The sequence below is a fragment of the Caretta caretta genome, chromosome 14 (assembly GCF_965140235.1).
Source record: "Caretta caretta isolate rCarCar2 chromosome 14, rCarCar1.hap1, whole genome shotgun sequence".
NCBI lineage: Eukaryota > Metazoa > Chordata > Testudines > Cheloniidae > Caretta > Caretta caretta.
This window is the reverse complement of record NC_134219.1, coordinates 20436986-20458410: the sequence shown is the minus strand read 5'-3', so window position 1 is coordinate 20458410 and position 21425 is coordinate 20436986. Positions and strand designations below refer to the sequence as shown.

The 21425-nt window shown below is 43.4% G+C and overlaps 1 protein-coding gene across 1 annotated transcript in view; it reads right to left on the bottom strand.

The window, feature by feature from the left end:
• Positions 1-504: 504 nt before the first annotated feature.
• Positions 505-21425, bottom strand: part of METRNL (meteorin like, glial cell differentiation regulator) — a 34571-nt gene continuing 13650 nt past the window's right edge. Inside the window, exons 3-4 of the mRNA XM_048818289.2 lie at positions 2172-2231; positions 505-1426 (exon numbers count right to left, since the gene is read on the bottom strand). Of these exons, the coding sequence (XP_048674246.2) occupies positions 1110-1426; positions 2172-2231 (377 nt within the window). The 3' untranslated portion in view covers positions 505-1109. The remainder of the gene's footprint in view (positions 1427-2171; positions 2232-21425) is intronic.

The following is a 21425-nucleotide window of genomic DNA, read 5'->3' as shown; positions in this document are numbered from 1 at the left end:
TTGTAGCGCCACTCCCTCAGATTTGGCCCAGCTGCCCCCTCTATCATGAGTGGGTCAAGCACCACTCAGGTTTGGCCTCATGGCTTCCTCCTCTATCATGAGTGGGTCAAGCACCACTCAGGTTTGGCCTCATTGCCTCTACCACTGTAGGCAGAATCCACTGATCTAGGCAGCTGCCCAGTTTACCTATAGCTAGAACATGCCCAGGTGGAGGAAATACTTGTTTTGGACTGATTTCCCAAGTAATCTACCATGGGTGAAAGCAAGAGTCATTCAAAGCTTCTTGCCTGGGATATGTTTCTTTAAGAAATCTCCAAAAATAGATCCCACTCCCCCTTTGAAAACCACTGCAGTTCCCAACCCCACATAGGCACTTGGGCTTCAGCAGCCACAAAAATATGCAAGCAGTAATCTATAGCATATGGACGCTTGATCCACATGCACATCTGGACCTGTGGAGGCTACAATTATGGAGAAGGAGAATAAAAGTCGAAACAATGTAGGTCAAATCCAGGGACCTTTATTTCTCTGGAATGGAAACTATTCGCCAGCCTGAACGAAAAATTGCAGGCGGTGATTGTACATTCTTTCAAATAAAAAAGAGGAATTTGGCTCCATAAATTTCTGTCATAAGAAACATCTTCGAATTGTACACCAAGCTTTTTACAAAGCATCAATGTTAAGATGATTTTACCATGTTCTATCACATTCTCGACCATTTATACAGAATACACCATACCAAATGCTACATCAGCTTAAGACATTTTAAACATTAGTATTAAAAAGATACAAAGGCAGGTTGATTTTCATTGGGTTTTTTAAAGACATTGGAGTTTTCTGTTTGCTTGTTTTCCTAAGGAAGTTGCTAAAAAAATATAATAACTTAGTTCATAGGGACCAGATGGGTTAAAAATCCAGCCTTGGTTGCTTGGCAGCCTTCTGAGCTCGTACCTCTGTTGCTTCCATGGACACATTCCGCGTGGCTCTCACTCTGCACACCAGATTTCTCCATGCTTTCAGTTAATTACCGTTTTGTTCAGAGCGTTTACCAGGGCCAGGAATTAGTTCCGGCCAAGCGCTAAGAGCAATCTTCAGCCAAATAGGGGGCGTCAGTCTGGGCCAATTTCACATGGGTTTAGCCCTTTGTCCTTTGCCTCTTTGTACATCCTTTGGAAGTCTTTAAAACGAGGGGCACAGCCTAACCTGGCCTCCCCAAATTGCATGCGTCCCGTGAAGAGGAAGTCTCCATCTCCTGGTCTCACCCCACATTCCAGTGGGGTCTTTATTTGTCCCCGCCAGCTCCCATTTTCCTCTGTGGGCTGAAAGACTTTGCTCTTCTGCCTGTAAAGTTTGTTTGCACTGATATCTATTACAGATTCTTGCTGCTCTGCCTCATTTGTTACATCTCGGATGGAACCCCTGACAACTAGGACACAAACAAAATAAAGGGAGGGTTACATGAAACTGCTTTGGGAGGCTTGGATCCAAGTTCAGCGCCAATATAAGCATCCACTTACATCACCTCTGAATGTGACCTAGTAAGTTCAAATGACTAAGAGAGATATTTATAATCTTTGCAGCCCATCTCCTGGACTACACAGGCCCACTTGCTTCTATTACTTTAAATTCAAGCATGAGAAAGTTGCGTTAAAAATAGTAACATAATAATTATAAGAAAAAAGTTACACCACAGTAAAAAGCATGTTCAGAAAATTCATGTTTCTCTCGGTCAATACATTTTGCTATTAGCTGAACATTAACTTCCCCCTTCAGAAATCTGAAAAGAACACAGCTTTGGTCTTTTGTTAGTGGCCCACTTTAGGACATCAGGGGGAAAATCCTATTGCATGCCCCCAAGAAACCTTTGAACTTCTACCTCTATTATTGTTGCTAGGTCTCTCTTTGTCCTCTATAGAAAGAGCTAGCCAAGTACAATGGCTTTAATTGAGGCCCTTCATGTCTCCTCCCATAAAAATGTTCTCTCTTGGTTCTTTGTGTGTCCCTTTGCCCACAGTTTGTTTACAGAAACCAGTGAAAGTTCCCTGTTTGTTGCAATTTGGTGTTTAAATTTAATCATTGTTTGCAGCAGTTTCTGTAGCCAAATCCAGCAACCACCATAGTAAGGGGGAGTGGATGGGGGAGCAGCAGCAGAGAAGAAAAAAACAACTCACCGAAATCACTAGTGCAGACAGCCAAGAGGACTTCTGTATCACTGCAGGGACGGCAGGGAGCTAGAAAGAAAGGGGGCAGAGATGATGAGAGACTGGAAGACAAGTTGCGGGACTGTTTGTGTTAGCAAACAAGTGGCTTACATTCAAATGAGTAAACATGCAGGGTCCAGTCACCCAAGTGGCTGAGAATGCTCAACAACCCAACTGAAGCCGGTGGGAACTGAATGTGCTCACTGCTCAGCACATTGCAGGATCAGACCTTTAAGATTAACGTATATTCCAGGAGGAATTTTTAAGAGATTCACTATATAGTAATTATACTGTGTATGTATTATAGGTACTGTATAAACCCTTTTAAAGTGTATAGACACATACACACATATTATAGATATATATAGATAGATATCTATGTATCTATACACTTTAAGAGGGTTTATACAATACATATATATGTGCAGATGCAATGTATTATGGGTATGTTTATAGTATGATCCATTGTAGAATTCAAAGCCCTTGTAAAAGCTTTGAAGATCACACTGGATTTAAAGTATTAGGGCAAAACTTCCTTTCTATAATTTATATAAGTGTAGTTGAGTTACTTCTCAAGCCATTTAGCCTAACAACAGATCAAAGATCCAGTATGTTGCCCCGGGGGGGTGGGGAGGGGGGGAAGCATGTGTTTGAAGACATCAAGACAGAATGGAAACTCAAGCCCATATCTGTTAAAACGCAAGTAGTACAAAGACCATTTCCTGTACTGCTAGAAATATCTGAGTATCTACAGTAATCTAATCAATGCAAGAATGTGGCTCCTCTTTGTACTCAGCCAGCTACTTCTGAAGAGAAGGTACTGTAGTCGCAGTACAGATGTTTCTATAATACCCTATTGAGTGAAGGAATTTGCTTACTATCAGGGTCTATACTATCTAGCAATACTAATTAAGTCTGTTTGTTGAATGCTTGAGAATCAGAGCGTGTTCTTGTTGCTTGATGTGATCTTAAGGTTGCACCTGAATATCAGTAAGAAAAATGAAAAAATATCAACTGTACTATTCTCTCTGGATTATTACAACTGCTAAGACAGCTAAATGGAGATCACACAATGGGGACAAGTCTAAGTGTTAAAAAGCAAAGTTTACTTGGTCAGACAATCCGAGATTACGGCATATTAAAAGTTACCCAAAATCATCATCTGAAACATTTAATAAGCAGATTTGCCAACTTTCAACCCTAATAGCAAATTCATCCATTGGACTCAGAGGTACATTTAGACAAATATGAACAAGGCTCCCTGGCTTAGCTATTTCCTCAATGCTTAACTTTTATACTTCTTATTTTAGACAGCAGAACCGTTCTTCAATGTAAAACACAGCAAATCTGTCTTGTTTTCCAAGGTCCCATCAAAGCAGTGATCCAAAGAGAATAATTACTACTACCAGTCGAATGATTAATACATCATGTAATACACTGCTTAATAGGATTAACTGGAACACAAAATGCACATTTCTGGGCAGGAGAGATTTGAGAAAATAACTCAAAGCAGGCTGTGAAATTCTTGAGAGCTACAGACTAAGAAAACAGGCAAAGTGGTTTTGATAAAATGGTCCTGACCTGAACCTTTATCCAAAGACATGAACTAAACAGAACTTCTGAGGATTACAATTAAAACAACCAAACCGAAACACACTTTCCCATACTCAGCATTTTTGTGCTATTTTATAGCATTCCACTTTTCAGTCAAGTTTGGAAGCACTGTACCCAACCCAGCCAAAGGCAAGAAATAGTTGAAGTCTCACAATCTAGCACAATTTCTTTTGATTGGTATCCAGACCAAACCTCCAAACCTTCTGATAGCTAGCAAAACTAACATAGGCTGATCTATAGAATCATAGAACTGGAAGGGACCTCGAGAGGTCATCTAGTCCAGTCCCCTGCACTCAAGGCAGGACTAAGGGTTTGTCTACACTGGCAATTTACAGAGCTGCAACTTTCTCACTCGGGGGGGGGGGTGAAAAAACACCCCCTTGAGCGCAGCAAGTTTCAGCTCTGTAAAGCGCCAGTGTAAACAGTGCACCAGCACTGGGAGCCGCGCCTCTCATTGAGGTGGCTTTTTTAGAGCACTGGGAGAGCTCTCTCCCAACGCTCTGCTGAGATCACACAAGCCACATGGCAGCACTTTAGCGTTGTCAGTGTAGACTAGCCCTAAGTATTATCTAGACCATCTCTGACAGGTGTTTGTCCAACCTGCTCTTAAAAATCCCCAATGACAGAGATTCCACAACCTCCCTAGGCAATTTATTCCAGTGTTTAACCACTCTGACAGTTAGGAAGATTTTCCTAATGTCCAACCTAAACTGCCCTTGCTGCAATTTAAGTCCATTGCTTCTTGTCCTATCCTCAGAGGTTAAGAACAACAATTTTTCTCCCTCCTCCTTGTAACAACCTTTTATGTACTTGAAAACTGTTCTCATGTCCCCTCTCAGTCTTCTCTTCTCCAGACTAAACAAACCCAATTTTTTCAATCTTCCCTCATAGGTCATGTTTTCTAGACATTTAATCATTTTTGTTGCTCTTCTCTGAACTTTCTCTAATTTGTCCACATCTTTCCTGAAATGTGGTGCCCAGAACTGGACACAATTCTCCAGTTGAGGCCTAATCAGCGTGGAGCAGAGCGGAAGAATTACTTCTCGTGTCTTGCTTACAATACTCCTGCTAATACGTCCCAGAATGATGTTTGCTTTCTTTGCAACAACATGACACTGTTGATTCATATTTAGCTTGTGATCCACTATGACCCCCAGATCCCTTTCCACAGTACTCCTTCCTAGGCAGTCATGTGCAACTGATTGTTCCTTCCTAAGTGGCGTACTTTCCATTTGTCCTTATTGAATTTCATCCTATTTACTTCAGACTATTTCTCCAGTTTGTCCAGATAATTTTGAATTTTAATCCTATCCTCTAAAGCACTTGCAACCCCTCCCAACTTGGTACCGTCCACAAACTTTATAAGTAAAAAGTAATAAGCTTTAGTGAGCTATGCTGAAATAAATTTGTTAGTCTCTAAGGTGCCACAAGTACTCCTTTTCTTTTTGCGAATACAGACTAACACGGCTGCTACTCTGAAACTTTATAAGTGTACTCTCTAGGCCATTATCTAAATCATTGACGAAGATATTGAACAGAATATTTTGGACGCAGAACCAATCCCTGCGGGACCCCACTAGTTATGCCCTTCCAGCATCACTGTGAACAACTGATAACTACTCTCTGGGAAAAATTTTCCAGCCCGTTATGCACCCACCTTATAGTAGCTTCATCTAGGTTGTATTTCCCTACTTTGTTTATGAGACGGTACTTTTCTTTTAGTATCAACAGCCTTACTAAAATCAAGATATACCACATCTACTGCTTCCCCCCATCCACCAGGCTTGTTACCCTGACAAAGAAAGCTATCAGGTTGGTTTGACATGACTTGTTCTTGAAAAATCTGTGCTGACTGTTATTTATCACCTTATTATCTTCTAGGTGTTTGCAAATTGATTGTTTAATTATTTGCTCCATTATCTTTCCGGGTACATAAGTTAAGCTGATAGGTCTGTAAATCCCCAGGTTGTCCTTATTTCCCTTTTTATAGATGGGCAAATATAGTGCCATTTTCCAGTCTTCTGGAATGTCTCCCATCTTCTATGACTTTTCAAAGACAATTGCTAATGGCTCAGATATCTCCTCAGTCAGCTCCCTGAGCATTCTAGAATGCAGTTAATCAGACCCCGGTGATTTGAATATATCTAATTTGTCTAAGTAATTTTTGACTTGTTCTTTCCCTATTTTAGACTCTGATCCTACCTCATTTTCACTGGCATTCACTATGTTAGACGTCCACTCGCCACCATCTTCTTGGTGAAAACCGAAATAAAGAAGTCATTAAGCACCTCTGCCATTTCCACATTTTCTGTTATTGTCTTTCCCCCTCTCATTGAGTAACAGGCCTACTCTGTCCTTGGTCTTCCTCTTTAGCAAAGCACTTAAGCGCGTACTTTAATGCCATTAATTTTAATGGAACTTAAGAACACGCTTAAGTATTACACAGTTTGCTATGGCCCCAATTCAGTGCATGTGACAAAGTTAGGGAGTCCAGACCAAAAAAATATTTTATTGTATTAGGTTTTACAAAACCTGATAATGGAAAAGCTGTGATGATTTGTAAAATGTCGGTGAAAACAGTTGTGTGTTTAGATCCAGTTATCTCTCTGTAGCTCTTACAAACCCAAACAAAATATCTGCACATGAGAACAACCAGCCCATTTTAGTTCTCAAAACAGAATGCAATCCAAATAAGAGCATTAGATCTGAAAAGAAAATGATACATTAAAGGTTCTTTTCACTTTAATAGTCTCATGGTAGTAGTACAGATAAGGACATTTGTTAGTATATTTGAAATACGGAACCAGGTCCTGATAACAGTGGGTTCTCAGAAGAATGGACACCATATTAACTTTTTCCTTTCAAATCTAGGCAGCGGCAGATTAGCCACTAGGCCAACTGTGGGGCCCCTGTCAAAATGGGCACCCCGACCCCACTCCCCAGCAGGAGCACCAAGCAAGCCCCCGTGCCCCGACCCCATTTCCTGGCAGGAACACGGGAGGAGGGGCAGGGGGACCGCATATGGAAGGGATGGGGAAGGGACCCCACTTGCTCTGGCCCAGGGGCCCCATAAACCCCTAATCCGCCTCTGATTCTAGGTCAAAATGGGGTGCTTTGTACACCTCCCACTAAACCATTACTCAGAACTCCTTTCCAGTTCCAAGCTGACTCACAGTAGTTTAGTGGTGAGGCAGCACATTCAGAACTACACAAAGCATATTCTAGAACACCTCCCTTCACAGCATCCCGACCACCTTTTTGTCACTTGCATTCAGACCACCAGGTATACTGTGCAAAGAGTGTGCGTGACTGGGGTGGGGGTCCGGGGGAGAGACACCGATCCTTGCTGAGGCCAACTGACCATAAAAGGCAGAATACATTCAAAGTCATTAAAATGGAAAGTTCAATTTCATACAGTCTCATGAAGAGCAAGAAATCACAGGGAGGAGTCAATGTCTGTGGATTTTTTAAAAACATGTGCTTTATTAGGGTATAACACAGGGGTGGGAAACCCTTGAGCTCCTGCTGGGGAGCAGGGTCTAGGGCTTGGCCTGTTCTGGCACTCCAGCCGGGGGAGCAGGGTTGGGGGCCACTCTGTGCGGCCCCCAGAAGTAGTAGCATGTCCCCCCTCCGGCTCCTATGCATAGGGGCAGCCAGGAAGCTCCGCGCACTGCCCCCGCAGCTCCCATTGGCCGGGAACTGCAGCCAATGGAAGCTGCAGGGGCGACACCTGTGGACGGGGCAGCGCACAGCAGAGCCGCCTGGCCGCACCTCCACATAGGAGCCAGAGGATGGACATACCGCTGCTTCCAGGAGCTGCTGGAGGTAAGCACCCCCAGAAGCCTGCACCCCTGAGCCACCCCCCCGGTGCCCAACGCCCTGCCCTAGCCCTGATCCCCCTCCCGCCCTACAAACCCCTCGATCCCAGCCCACAGCACCCTCCTGCACCCCAAACCCCTCATTCCCATCCCCACCCCAGAGCCTGCACCCCTAGACAGAGCCCCCTGCCCCAGCCCAGAGCCCCCACCCGCATCCTGAACTCATCATTTCTGGCCCCACTCCGGAGCCCACTACCCCAGCCAGAACGCTCACCCCTTCCTGTACTGCAACCCCAATTTCGTGAGCATTCATGGCCTGCCATACAATTTCTATACCCAGATGTGGCCCTCGGGACAAAGACTTTGCCCACTCCTGGAATAACACGTACGATGTGTTAAATTAGTGCTGACTTACACATATTACCATACTTAACATCTGATACAGGCTGTTGGCTGGCCACGTTTTCTCCATCCAAGGCCAGAATGCCATGCACACCCTGACCCCATCCTACAATGTGGACAGCATATTTATTTACATCAAAAATGCAAAACACTTATTTTGTCCCAGGAGAATTAGGATCTGATTGAAGTTCTTTTATGAAGAAACCTGCACAGTTATTAGAGAAGAGCATCAAAATCATAGCAGGACGATATTCTACCCACACTCCACATTGCATTCCCTGCTTACTGACTAAGTTTTGTGGCTTACTAGGTTCTTTCACTTTCAACACTGAGCTATCGGAACTAGAGACAAAAGAAACCCCAAACTTCAACCAATTTGATTTTTAAAATTCATTAATTCAACAAGCCTTAATTCATGCAGCAGCAGAAGAAAAAAGCAACATTTTATTAGTTCCCTCCAAAGCCCAGATGCCTGTAACTCAACTAAAGCGCTCGTGGCATAATGCCTGCATTGTGCATGTCGGCTGCCAAATCTATTGGGAATTCCTCTGATGGATTTTGACAGTATCCTGACCTGAAGTAACCTGAGGTAGCCCCCCCAGGTCTGTGCCTCTGAAGGCCTCTCTATTCAATTCACTGCAGAGGGGGATGTAATTACATCATTCCTCACAAGCTAACAGTCATGTCCCAGCTGCTTTGAGCGATTTGCCCTCTGAACCTGATGTTACTGAGGAGGACATGGTGATACTAACAATAGACTGCACTTGTTGGCCAGCAGACTTGTTGAACCTGTCTCTCTGTCCTTCCCATGGGGGGGGGGGGGGGGGAAGGGGGGGGAAAGAGAGAGAGAGACTGCTGATAAACTGCAAATGCAGGTGATCACTGCTTGGTGTTTCTAAGCTCAAAGGGCTTCCCAACAGCATGTGCTGGAAAGGAAGTAAAGATGAATGGGTTTGGAAGAGAGATCATTCGACACAGAGACTAGATTCAAGTGTGATTTTAATACAGCATCTTGTGATAAAGAACTGGTGTTCCCACCATTTAGAGAGCCAAAGAGTCAAGGGCAGGTGCTGGGGAACAATCTAGTTGAGTCCCAAAGCCAGCTTTTGGAATCTGCCAAATCTACAGCTGCAGCCGCCCCTCTTCCCCTGATGTGTAGCAGTTCCAAAATGCATATGGCCATATGTGAGCTGCTGCTACTACCTAAAATTGAGGGAGGTGATGGTTCAGAAGAGATTACATTTTGAGATGAAATCCCTAATAATCTGCTTCCCTCCAGAATCCTCACACTGGCCCTTCAGAACACATACAACCCATGTTACCTACAATAATGTATCATAAGTTTTATAAATAACTATCCTCAGCCATCTCGACTCTCCCATGCCTTGTTCCATAACTCAGTGTTTACACCTGGGCAAAGTAGGTGTCAAATGCTACCAGATCAGAATGTCTGTTTCATACCCCTTCAATATAGAGGCAAATAACTGCACAAGAGGCAAAGCAGAGGACAATCAGTCCAATGACAGGAATTTCCAAACCACTGTGACTAAGCAGAATCTTCAGCCACACTTGTATTTTTGTCCAACCATTCATCGTTAAACATCTTGCCTAGGCCAGGTGTCCAGTAGTGAAAAATTGCAGCTTCTCATGAGACATCCCCTCAACAAGCCCAAGATGTCTGGTTACTGAGTCCACCTCAGTGCCACCCCCTGCCCTATTACATCAGCAGCCTGCATGTTGAAATTTACAAGAACCTTGCTGGTAGACGGCAAGCAGACAGGGTTCCCCTTTAGGCAGAAATGGAAAGGCTTAATGCAAAGTGTTTGCAGAAAACCACTCTACGGAGGCATATCCTTTGGTTTCAAGAAGTAGGAGTGCGTGCCTGCGGTGCAGTGGGAGGGCAACAGTGGTTTGTTTGTACTTCCCATTCCCACAGAAGATGGCATTCTCTCACATAACAACCCTTCAAAGGATTATTTATAAATCAGACGAACACTAGCTTTAACTTTAAAACCCATTGGGAGAACCCAAGCCTTGCTGAAGCTCTTATCCCTCCTAACTAAACACAGACCCCCAAAAACTACGGAACTAACCTAACATTTGCTGCCATCACATTGATCATCACTCTGCTTGTGTGTTAACAGCCTGTTTCCCCATCTTGTGTCTGTCTGGTCTATTTAGATCACAAACTCTTCAGGGTAGGGACTTCTCTGCTCTTTGTTTGTGAAATGCCTAGCACAATGGGGTCCCACTCTTTGTTGGTCCTTAGGTGCTATCACATAAACATGATTCCTAATAATAATGCCTACTAGTCAAGCTCAGCCCAGGAAAACCACTGTCACCACTGCCCCCCTTCTTGGCAGTCTCAGCAGACAGAGCAAGGACTGAAGGGGGCCCTGGGAGACTGAACTGTCCCTTATACTCCTAGAGGTGTTCCTTCCAGGTAGGGTTAGTGGAGTGCAGGCAATTCTGCACAGCAGCAATATGCTCTGTGCCTATTTTGGGGCCCCACCAGAGGACTTCAGTCTCCAGGGAATGTCAGCACCAAATCCACATGGAACAAACGGCTTCAAAATACTAATCATCAGTGATTCCTGTGATCTAAACTTAATTTTAAAATGCACAGATGTGGCCACTGATTAATATGCATTCCTCATGGAGTCATTTCTACTTAAGACTCAGCAAAATGAGTTTTGTCCCAATGATTCTGCTGGTGGTGGAGTATTTGAGAAACAAAATATTCCTATTCCATGGCCCAATCCCACTCCTGTTGGCTCGAGTCAGAGCAGGCTTTTAAGTTAATTTTCCCAAGGCCTTCTTAGGCTCCTTTTGGAAGAGTTCAACATCTTCCCAGGAAATGAACTTCAATCCAAAAAGCCACTATTCTGCACCAGTGGTAGCTGAGGTTTCTGGACAAGTGTTCCATTTACCAGACTATGACTGTACCTGCATCAACCAGTACACCATCTACCTCTCATTCGGTTTGGGGAGCTGTAACCCACCGTGTAGCCTGAGGGGTGGTGGACAAGGAACACACAAGGAGGGGGAAACTGCATCACTTATCACAGAAGTCTGAAGTGCTGCTCTAGATAAGCCCTCAACTCTTCTCCTCCCATCAGCGTTCTGGATCTGGATTCTAAGACCTGCCTGACCCCATCCCAAAATGCGGTCTGAAATGGCGTCAATGCGAATTGTGAAAGGGCAGTCATCTTAAATCTGACGTAAACAGATCTCATGTCAACAGAACTAAATCCAAGCCACCTGCACTTTGGACAATACCTCCAGCCACAAAAATCACATTTCAATCACATGATGGAGAAAATATGGAGGTCTAACGTAGAGAGCTTCTCCACAGCTGTGGCAGAAGTTAATGACTCCTGACCACATGACACAAAGGAGCCATCTCCTCACTCCCTTGCTTTATGGCATTTTCCCGTCTCTTATCTGGATAGTATTACATGAAACTCTGCAAACACTGCAACTTCCCTATACTAATGTTTTATTATGAAGTTCTAAACTGTATAACAAACATACTGCAGTGGAACATGTGCTCAGCTAAATAACATCAGGATGCAGGTTTGAGAATGACTTTGCTTCTTTCACCAGCAGAAGAGGAGAGTCACTCACTTGACATACTGGGAAAAACTCCTGTGTACAGAATTCTACTGCAGTTGATGGAGTCACATGTGGGATAAATTCAGCTCACAGTCTTTGTTGGGAGTTATTATGTCATTAAGCAGGGCTAAGCTGAACAGAGCAGCTAACCTCAGAGTGAAATATAAATGGCAGCCCAGAACAAAGGTCATGATACTAAATACTATGCCTCCCTTCTACAGCTGGCCCATGATTATCTAACAGTTGGCACACATAGTAGGTCAATGAACCAATGGTTGGGGCCTGAATCTTGTCAATCATGACACTAAAGCAGGGGTGGGCAAACTTCTTGGCCCGAGGGCCACATCTGGATATGGAAATTGTATGGCGGGCCATGAACACTCACAAAATTGGGGGTTGGGGTGCACGAGGGGGTGAGGGGTCTGGCTGGGGGTGCAGGCTCTGGGGTGGGGCCAGAAATGAGGAGTTCAGGGTGCAGGAGGGGGCTCCAGGCTAGGGCAGGGGGTTGGAGTGTGAGTGGGGGGTAGGGTTCCTGCTGGGGGTGCAGGCTCTGGGGTGCAGGAGGGTGGGACCGAGGGGTTCGAAGGGTGGGAGGGGGATCAGGGCTGGGGCAGGGGGTTGGGGTGCTGGAGGGGGTCGGGGTACAGGCTCCAGGAGGCACTTACCTCAAGCAGCTCCCGGAAGGAGCAGCATGTCCCCTCTCCGGCTCCTACGCGGAGCCGTGGCCAGGCAGCTCTGCAAGCGCTGCCCCTACAGCTCCCACTGGCTGTGGTTGCCAGCCAATGGGAGCTGCGGGGGCGGCACTTGGGGCGGGGGCAGTGTGCGGAGCCTCCTCGCTGCCCCTACACGTAGGAGCTAGAAGGGGGACATGCTGCTGCTTCTGGGAGTTGTGCAGCATTCCGGCACACATGGAGCGGGGCAAGCCCCGGACCCCACTCCCAGCAGGAGCTCGAGGGCCAGATTAAAATATCTGAAGGGCCGGACGTGGCCCCTGGGCTGTAGTTTGCCCACCCCTGCACTAAAGCATGCATAAAGCGTTTACAAATGAGCCTTTTGCTGAAACTTGGGTGTTATGGTTCCAGAACGGTGTCTACACAAAGGGATCACTGCCAAAAAAGCAAAATAAGACAATATCTAGCCTTGCATTAACAGAATGAAAGTGAGGGCACTTATCTTCTATAACAATAAAAGTACAGCAAGACAAGGTTAAAAACATCAGCTCTGATTCTCTGGCTTAACTTGCTTTCAGCGTTCAGTTCAACATACACAAATCTACAAGCCTTAGGCAGGGACTGGAACTATGGTATTTAATTTTCCAAGAGTAATTTAACCTGCAAATAAGTTTAATGAAATTCAGACTTTAAGATGCTGTGTCATGGATTGTGCCCAGAGGCCTGAGTTCATTTCACTTCCTTCCCGGAGAGAAGGGGTTGGGGAAGCACAATCTAAACCTTATTGTTGGAGACACAATGACCTCTGCACTGTGAGAAATATAAAATCCATGCGAGCGCCTAAATCAGAATTTAACTTTTAACAGAAACTTCTTCCAAGATAGCATTAAAGTTCTAAGTACCGAAGAAGCAGGTTTACGTCAGCAGTTCCTGATGAAGGGATTTAATGAGCCCGGTTTTTAAACGTCATTTTCAAAATGAAACTTCACTTGGCAGAAGCAACGATGGATCTTCAGTACTATTTATTTTTAAAATTGGCAAGCTAACCTCATTCTGCTGTTCACAGCCACAGCACACACTCCAACAGATCCAACAACTTAAAACAGATCAAAGGCCAGCTAGATGCACAAACATGCATTTATTTAGAAAATGCAGAACAGCTCTTTTATTCAAGCAGCTTTACACACAGTGCTAAATTGCACCTTTGGGCTCAGCCCTGAGCAAGGACTTGTACACACCCACACCAAGGGGTTGCACACACATGCACGCACACACACGGGAAGGAGGGCAGAGATGAAACTTGACTCATTCCCTGTTCCTCTCTGCCCACCTATTCCCAGGGGAAGCCTTCAAAGAGGCTCTGCGCCAGCCTCAGACCCAGGCAGGCCTGACTCAGCCACGCAGGGGCGAGACTTTCCTGCCTCAGCCAGGCTGATTACAAGAGGGGCACGAATTCGGATCAACACTCTTGCGCCTCAGCCGTTGCACCACCCCCATTCCTGTAACTCCTATTAAGTCTGCCTGCAATTAGCCCTTTGGAGCAGAGTTGGCTGCACATAATAAATATTCTTCTGTGCTTAAAATTACTTGTGCAGACTGAATTTTTAGCTAAACCCCTTGCATTGTTCCTACCCCAGAGGGCAGGACTTAGCAGAAGTTTTTTTCCACAGAACGGATACTATTTTGTTTCATTTTGCTGTAGAGGTGAATCTTCAACAGCTATTTCTCTGCTTCTCTTCCCCACAACTCAATTAAAAAGTGAACTGAGCTGGTGGGAATTGTTGTGTACACAAAACACTGATATGAAACCATAAAAAAAAAAAAAACACCATGTGTTTATTTATCCCACAGTTCATGCCTCTCTGCTTCACTGTGCATAGCAGCTGCCCCCTTGCACAATCATCATCTCCACACAAGTGACCTAGAACAGCCCAGGCATCTACCAGTTGAATGGACACAGCATGTAGCTTTTACCAGTCCAAAGGCAGTACTTGCCTGAGGTCTATAAAAACTGAAGAAGGGGTGCTCCCACTACCACTGAGGTCCACGGGCAGTGTGCCCTGCTGAGTAGCCCAGCTAATCTCCCAGCTGCTTGAAAACAGAAGGGTGCTGGGACTTCTACAGAGTGTTACTCCTGGACCCAAATGAGCAATTCCATCTTTTATATCAGCCTCTGGCTAGTAAAACTCTCAGACATTTGACGCTCCCCCATCTTTTAGCTGCTGGAAGGGAATATTCTGCCCATAGCATAGCATCCAGTTTTCCTTCCTGCTTTCCTATAACAAGCTCCACCACTACTACTCTTGCCTTCCCTGAGCAGCAGTAGAGTGATATGGACACGAATCTTGTCTGTTCTACAGATTTCTGAACAGTAATAGTGAAACTGACCAGAGTATTAACTTTGCTCTTCCTTGCTGCATAAAATAGCCATGAGCAGTACCAGTGGCATTGGAGCAGTGCGTCTGTAGACTCAGGAAGACAGCTCACAAAGTTATCTTTATCATCAGGAGGACTGGAAAACTTATTTTAAAGCAAGATTAAATTCAGCAGAAATTGATGACTCAGCCACTTCCCTCCCCTGATGAGGACATCTTGGTAGTAGCAATAAGTTTCAGTTTCCCTGAATGATGTGCTAGCTACAGGCTGAGGGGAACATGAAATTATGCATAAAATATTTTTTTTAAAAAGCTGTTTCAGTTAGAAAGAAAGAAATCCTCATATAGGATGTAAATCTAAAGTTGACAGGATATTACTAAAGGTTGGTCTACACTTCCAAGGTATATTGGCATAGCTACATTGGTCAGGGCTGTGAAAAAACCACAGCTCTGACTGAAACACCTGTGACAACAATACCCTCAGTGTAAATGCAGGTATGTCTATGGAAGAGGGCTTTTGTCAACACAGCTAACACCGTTCCAGGAGAGGGTATTCCTACATCAACCGAAAAACTCCATTTGTCAGGACAGGCTGTATCTACAATAGGACCTATGCCATCATAGCTAAGCTAGTCCAGGGTCTGTAGGGTAGACATTCTCCAAGAGGTCACCCATTCATGCTCCTGTGTTAATGAAACGATATGGTAAATCAGATGCTCTGCTCTAGTTTCAGAATTTCCCCATTGCTCTCTGGTATCAGTATAATAAAAAATAGAGAGCTGGTGCCGATTAACACAATTTGGATGCTTGCCAGGAATTTTTCAACCACCCTCCTGCCCCCCATATGTAGTATGGATCTGAGTGGAATGAAATTAATTGACAAGAAGCTGGTTAAAGTTAAACCTGAAAGTGACGTAGTGAAAGATCAAAGGTTAAGTGAGCCTTTAAAGACATAAGAGCCCTTTTTAAGTCCTGTTTTACTAGTGGAATTCCTCTATGGGAGGGAGAACTCTGGGGTCTGTGTATGGAATAAAAATAAAAAATAAAAATCCACTAATTTTTAAGACATTTTCTGAAACATCACTGCTCTTGATGGACACATTTATTTTCCCCTTCAAAGTTACATGCTCATTTCTGATTGCAGGGCTCGACAGATTCATATACCGGAACACAACACAGGAATCTTCTGTGTAATAAGATCATGCTTCTGTAGACTTTCCACACTACCCTGCACCTCTTATAGGCATTTACACCTGGGCAAAATGGGTATAAACTGCTACCATTAACTGCACAAGAAACTTTGAAAGGTTTAAGGCAGTGAAAGTCAGGCCCTAAACAAACTCCAAGTATTTGTGTTGTATTACATTATATATTTTGTGTTTACTGTAAATAATGTAGCAGATTAAAGATCAAGAGGTTTTCTACACTGCAATTTATTAAAACCAGGTCCCCACATGTGAAAACCTGGCCCACATCTCAGTAGTAACAGAGCGGGGGGGGGGGGGGGGGGGGGGGGCGGGGGATGCAATCCCCTTCCCCTCCTCCCATCACCAGTCCTTTCTTTTACTACAGCCTCAGGAATTAGCAAACTAAACAGTTTTGCAGAGCAAGCAAGGAGCATTATTAGAGACTGCCAAGCAACTCTGCTGGTGGGGCTATCTTCTGCTATACATAAGGGTCAAAGCAAACAGAACCCCAGCTGCCTGGATAACATACCTGATTGCTTATTGGTTTTGACTGCCCACTGAGTTGAGAAATAAGCTAAGTGCATTCATGGGGAGTCCAGCAAAAATAAGCTACTTTCTTCTACCCTCTCCCTGTGTATTTGTCATTACAACTCTATTGTCACCTCCTCCGCTCACTGAAGAAGCAGACTGTATTGTGCTGGCAACATCAAAGGGCAGCCACAGCTGTATACTACACTTGGAGTACAGGGAGTAAGGAAGAAAGGGGATCCAGTACCAAATTCCCTCTATATTACTCAGGAAACATGAAAACAGGTAATGGGGTGAAGTATTCTATGGGACTTTATTAATAAAAAATGTTACACACAAGTCCTTTTCGAAACCCTGGGTCTCTCCCTCCAAAGTTTTAAAGGTGTTGATGCAAGCAACATTCCATTTTCTACCTTTCACTCAGGCCCTGCAATGCAAGCCTTCCTCCCCACCTCCCAGTTTAAATAGTTTAAGATTGTATATGTTTCCACTACTTTGGGGGAGCTCAGTTCTCAGCAAAGGGTTCTTGTGCATTCAATCTCACCATCTCTGCCAACTACTGCAAATTTGTCCCAAATTTCCAGAGTCACATAAATGGTTCAAACAAGTTTCTGGGTTCTCAAATCTAATCCTATTGTAGCTTCCCTGGTTAGATGAGCATGTACTTTACAAATGACCAACCAAACTAGATGCTTGCCAATAACAACAGCTTCACTGCAGCTCACACTAAATCCTCCACCTTTCAACTTTTGTTTCACTTTTTAAAAAAAAAAAAGCATGTGGCATTGGATTTTGCTTTGTTCTTTAGCCATTCATTTGCATCTGGCTGGTAGATCTCATCATCTTTTGGGCACAGGTAACAAAAAATAGCTTTAAGAGCATGTCCGCGAAGAGGATGAGCAAAGGGAAGAAAGCACAATTTTGTTTTCCTAATAACCTATTACCCTTATCTGAAAATCTGCCTCAAAAGCCTCACAGCTGGAGGCAGCTCACTCACAAACAATTGTTTCTGGGTGTAGCCTTGGTTTGGCTTGAAATGCAGCTTTATTTGTTTGAAGCCAATTATGCAATCAACAAATGAATACTGGCTGATGAAGTACTATGAAACATATTCCACTGCTTTGTGTGGACACAAATGGACCACAGTAAGTGGTTCTTTTTTCTTGGCAAAACTGAGGCCATGTCTACACTACTACTGATGTTGCTCAGAGATTGTGGGGGGTGGAACCACCCTGAACGACATAAGTTTCACTCGGGCAGCGTGCACAGCGCTATGTCGGCATAGAGCGGCTACACGAGCGATCTTATGGCGCCACTGCAAAGGTGCAGCTGTGCTGCCACAAACTTGCTAGCGTAGACATGGCCTTAATCCCAAAGAGTCAGAGAATTGTTTTTAATGCTTCTATTCTGAGGGTTATTTAGTAAAAATTAACAAATCTGACAGATGATTCTAGGAAAGAAGAAATAGTAAAAAGAAAAGAAATGATTGATTTACAGTGGTGAATGCTTTGAAATTTGAATGAATCCTCACTGGAATTAATCCTGCACAGAGAGCTGGGAAATACCACCAAAGGATTTGCTAACATACTGAATTCCAGAACATATTTCTGATGAACCTATTATGGTAGCTTCATAAGCATCTGATATTCACTGGAAATTAGGGCTGTCAAGCAATTAAAAAAATGAATTGCAATTAATCGCGCTCTTAAGCAATAATAGAATACCATGTATTTAAATATTTTTGGATGTTTTCTACATTTTCAAATATATTGATTTCAATTACAACAAAGAATACAAAGGGAACAGTGCTCACTTTACATTATTATTTTTATTACAAATATTAGCACTGTAAAAAACAAAAGAAATAGTATTTTTCAATTCACCTAATACAAGTACTGTAGTGCAATCTCTTTATCATGAAAGTTGAACTTACAAATGTAGAATTATGTACAAAAAAAACCCCTGCATTCAAAAATAAAACAATGTAAAACTTTAGAGCCTACAAGTCCACTCAGTCCTACTTCAGCCAATCGCTCAGACAAAGAAGTTTGGTTATAATTTGAAGGAGATAATGTTGCCCACTTCTTGTTTACAGAGTCACCTGAAAGTGAGAACAGGCATTTGCAAAGCACTGTTGTAGCTGGCATCACAAGATTATTTATGTGCCAGATGCGCTAAAGATTCATATGTCCCTTCATGCTTTAAGCACCATTCCAGACGACATGCATCCATGCTGATGACGGGTTTTGCTCAATAACCTTCCAAAGCAGAGCGGACTGACATATGTTCATTTTTGTCATGAACATATGTCAGTCCGATGCCACCAGAAGGCTGATTTTCTTTTCTTTTTTCTTTTTTTTGGTGGTTCAGGTTCTGTAGTTTCCGCATCGGAGTGTTGCTCTTTTAAGACTTCTGAAAGCATGCACCAAACCCCATCCCGATCAGATTTTGAAAGGCACTTCAGATTCTTAAATCTGGAGTTGAGTGCTGTAGCTATTTTTAGAAATCTCACATTGATACCTTCTTTGCATTTGGTCAAATCTGCGGTGAGCGTTCTTAAAATGAACAACATGTGCTGGGTCATCATCCGAGACTGCTATAACATGAAATATATGGCAGAATGCAGGTAAAACACAACAGAAGATATACAATTCTCCCCCAAGGAGTTCAGTCAAAAATTTAATTAACGCACTATTTTTTTTAACGAACATCATCAACATGGAAGCATGTCTTCTGGAATGGTGGCCAAAGCATGAAGGGGTCATAGGCATGTTTAGCATATCTGGCAGGTAAATACCTTGCAACGCCAGCTACAAAAGTTCCATGCAAATGCCTGTTCTCACTTTCAGGTGACATTGTAAATAAGAAGCAGGCAGCGTTATGTCCCATATCTGTAAGACAAATCGCTTGTTTGTCTTAGCGATTGGTTGAACAAGAAGTAGGACTGAGTGGACCTGTAGACGCTAAAGTTTTACATTGTTTTGTTTTTGAGTGCAGTTATATAACAACAACAAAAATCTACATTTGTAAATTACACTTTCACAATAAAGTGATTGCACTATAGTACTTGTATGAGGTGAATTGAAAAATGCTATTTCTTTTAATCATTTTTACAGTGCAAATATTTGTAATAAAAAATAATAACATAAAGTGAGCACTGTACACTTTGTATTCTGTGTTGTAATAGAAATCAATATATTTGAAAATATAGAAAAACATCCAAAAATATTTAATAAATTTCAATTGGTATTCTATTGTTTAACAGTGCAATTAATCACGATTAATTTTTTTGAGTTAATCGTGAGTTAACTGCGACTAATCGACAGCCCTACTGGAAATTAAGGAGCAGTCCTCGTAATCCTCCTCACCAATGGTTCTCACCCATGACACTGATTCAGAAGGCAGGTCCTGTAGAACGCACAGATCACTGAGCTTTTAGTTAAAATGCTCTGGGAGCCGTGCTCATTTCTACCACATGTTTGCCAATACAGCCAATAAGCACACACACGGTGGATGGGAAAGTAATCCAACACCAATACTCTGATCCCACAAATTCTTATGCACATGAGAAATCCAGCCTAAAGTTACTCACATCCCTACACGTTTGCAGGATTAATGCCCAGCAGAGCAATGTTGCTTCACCGCCAACTGCTAGGCAGTGAACAATGCAAAATGCACCTGCCCTTTTAGACAATGAGAATCAGCAACGTCACTAGTCCAAGAGGCAGAAAGCGCAATTGATCCCAAATTTAGACCAGAATAGGGGCTTTTCTACACTGGCACTTTACAGTGCTGCAACTTTCTTGCTCAGGGGTGTGAAAAAACACCCCCTTGAGCACTGCAAGTTACAGCGCTGTAACCTGCCAGTATAGACAGTGCACCAGTGCTGGGAGCTATGCCCCCCATGGAGTTGGCCAGTGAAGACGTGCCCTAGGGCACTGCAGTAACTGAAGGCTATTAGCATTTTCATAATGCTGGGGTGGAAGGGTGACCCACTTCTAGTGTCTTGTTGTACCTCTTATAGTGCTCAAGAGAGGCACAGGAAATAGCTGACTGGGAGTTAAGAAAGCTTCTAAATATTTGCATTGTACCAACACTTTCTACCAGCCCGAGCCAGTGAATTAACAGCTTACAGGAAGTAGCTGGATATTGTTCTCAATTAGAAAACTGGATTTATCCAATTTTTTTTTTTAAACATTTGAGTGCTGCACCTCAGTTAGCTATAAACAGTCTCAGCTAGTTACTGGGCATTAATAAAGGAAACTCGTAAAATGGGTAGCAGAACCTGCATTATAATGGATAGATGTCATCAAGATAAAGAACATTTCTGTTAAAGTTTGACTTTGCTAGCACAGAACAACTCACAGTCACATGAATATTTTCAGTGAACTCCAGCAATCAAGTTACAAGAACATAACATACAAACAAGCAGTGATCATACTGGATCAAACCAATCATCCATTTAGCCAAGTATCCTGTCTTCCAACAGTGGCCAATGCCAGATGCTTCAGAAAGAATGAACAGAACAGGGCAATTATCAAGTGACCCATCCCCTGTTTTCCAGCCCCGGCATCTGGCAGCCAGAGGCTTAGGAAACACAGAGCATGGGGTTGCGTCCCTGTCTGTTTTGGCTAATAGCCACTGATGGAGCGATCCTCCATGAACTTAACTAATTCTTTTTTCAACCCAGTTATATTTCTGGCCATCACAGCATCCTATGGCAATGTGTTTCACAGGCTGACTGTGTGTTGTGTGAAGAAGTACTTCCTTTTGTTTGGTTTAAACCTGCTGCCCACTAATTTTATTGGGTAACCCCTCCTGGTTCTTGTGTTATGTGAAGTGGTAAACACTTCCTTATTCAAGTTTGACTACACAGCTGACATTGGGCTAGATACCAATAGCTTAAGTGAGGTGCTTCTCAACATGAATAAGTGAATCCAAACCTGGTCCTTACTCGACAGCTGTAATAGCAACCTTTTTCCAGCTGAAATTACCTCAATTCTCCCCCACCCCA